Genomic DNA, 1,996 nt, shown 5'->3' with positions numbered 1-1,996 from the left:
ACAAACCAATCGAGAAACCCAAGGAAAATTCAGGAAAGAACAGGGAAGTTTTCACCCGACCTCCTGGTAGACAACGAGCCAACAAGAAACAACAACCTAAAGTGAGCACCTCCATCAAAAGCACAGTCAATGCCTTCGAGGTGCTGGGATCAGACACGGAGGCAGAGGAGGGCACCCAAGAGCCAGATCTATTGCGGATAGCTAGAACATTACCGCACAGAAAACCCAAGATCCCAGTCCAATCCCTTCAAATGACATCCCACAATTTCTAGCACCAACAGAAGAACTAGAGGAAGATTCAGAAATGATAGCCAACGAAATGGGAACAGAGGACATGGATCTAAGAGACATTCTAGAATGAGAAGGTATGGATTTACTGAACATGGTAGAGCAATGGAAGAAGAAAGGTATGGAACATATCCCTGAGGAGGAGGTGGACAGAGTAAACTCACTATTCCTAGCTAGGCAAGATGCAGAATTGAACATGCAGAAAAGAAGCTTTGGTGCAACAAAAGGTCTGGGAGTAAAAGCCCTAGGATTGCATCAAACCAACATCAATCCCAAACACAGGAAAAAGAGGGGTCAAAGGACAAAAAATGAGGCACTTCAAGAACTAGGTCAGATGCTCCTCAACTCAGGTAAGATGAAAGCCCTTGAGGCTTTCACACTCACCTCCTAAAAACTCTTTCAATTATGAAAATACTTTCATGGAATGCTAGAGGGCTAAATAGCCAAAAGAAACAATGATTACTAAGGAAAAAAGTCATTAATGAAAAACCTGATATGATCTTTTTGCAAGAAACAAAATGTTCTAGCCAGATAATGAAAGGGATAAGTAGAAATATCGGCAAAAGAATGGAATACATAGAGGTGGAGCGAATTGGTATGGAGGGAGGCTTGGCCACTCTCTGGAATCCTCAAGCCCTTCATCTCATTTCTGCAGAGGCCTCTAGATCGTCCATTTCCCTGGAAGTTCAAATAATAGGAAATTCAGACACTTATCTCTGCACTAATGTTTACAGCCCCCAGAAACTAGAGGACAAACTGGCAATGTTAGATCGTCTCTCCAATCTGCAGCACAGATATCCCTCGGCTAAAACAATTTATGGAGGAGATTTTAACATGATAACCTCGCTAACAGAAAAGAAAGGAGGTATCAGAATGCTAATTCAGGATGCAGAAGCATTAAACAACTTTATCAAGATAGCGAAGCTTGTGGATATTATCCCCAAGAATGGCTTATATACCTGGAATAACAAAAGGGGAGGAGACAGGCAGATTACCTCTAGACTTGATAGATTCCTTATAATAGAAGATATTCTCCTTGAAGGGGTTATAGTGGACTCAGACATTCTACCTAGTGGAGGCTCTGATCACTGGCCTATCACTATGGACGTGGCCATCCTCAACACTCCGAGGAACAAACCCTTCAGGTTTGAGAAGTTTTGCCTAAGCCATCGAGATTTCATTTCTAAAATAACACACTGGTGGCATGAGCTGCTGGATATCAGGGGTACCAAAATGTACAGACTCCAAGCCAAACTAAATCACATCAAAACTCAGCTAAAGTCCTGGAACCAAGAGGTCTTCGGCAACATATTCAATGACAAGAAAACCATGGAGGAACAGTTGGAACAGATCCACAAGGATTAGCTCCAAGGGGACATCAACCATAATGCAATCAACACATAGCAGATACTCATGCAGAAGTGGCATGCTAGATGCCAACAGGAAGAAATTTTGTGGAAGCAAAAATCCTGCATCCAATGGCTCAAATAAGGAGAGAAGAATACAAAGTTCTTCCATCGCTCGACTATCGATCACAGATGTGCCAACAAAGTAACCCAGCTGAAGGATGAACAGGGTGCTTCTCTCCAAACTCATCAGGAAATCTCCTCCCTCCTCATAAATCACTTTAGCCAGATCGCTTCGGAACCGGACATCAACAGGGAAGCAGCTATAAGAGATATTATGACCTCCATTCCTAGGCTAATAA

At 42.7% G+C, this 1,996-nt stretch overlaps 1 protein-coding gene across 1 annotated transcript; it reads left to right on the top strand.

Moving 5' to 3' along the window:
• Positions 1 to 855: 855 nt before the first annotated feature.
• LOC149216419 (uncharacterized) lies at positions 856 to 1,653 on the top strand. Its single transcript, XM_089389946.1, has one exon. The coding sequence runs from the start codon at positions 856 to 858 to the stop codon at positions 1,651 to 1,653; it is 798 nt and encodes a 265-aa protein (XP_089246072.1).
• Positions 1,654 to 1,996: the final 343 nt, after the last annotated feature.

Source organism: Pinus tabuliformis, chromosome 1_1 (genome assembly GCF_031772625.1).
Source record: "Pinus tabuliformis cultivar Carrire ecotype Pingquan chromosome 1_1, CPIR1, whole genome shotgun sequence".
NCBI lineage: Eukaryota > Viridiplantae > Streptophyta > Pinopsida > Pinales > Pinaceae > Pinus > Pinus tabuliformis.
This window is presented reverse-complemented; position numbering and strand designations above follow the sequence as displayed.

Excerpts from the sequence above, each read along its gene's own strand:
- LOC149216419 (XM_089389946.1), top strand. The coding sequence starts at position 856 with ATGGAATACATAGAGGTGGAGCGAATTGGTATGGAGGGAGGCTTGGCC.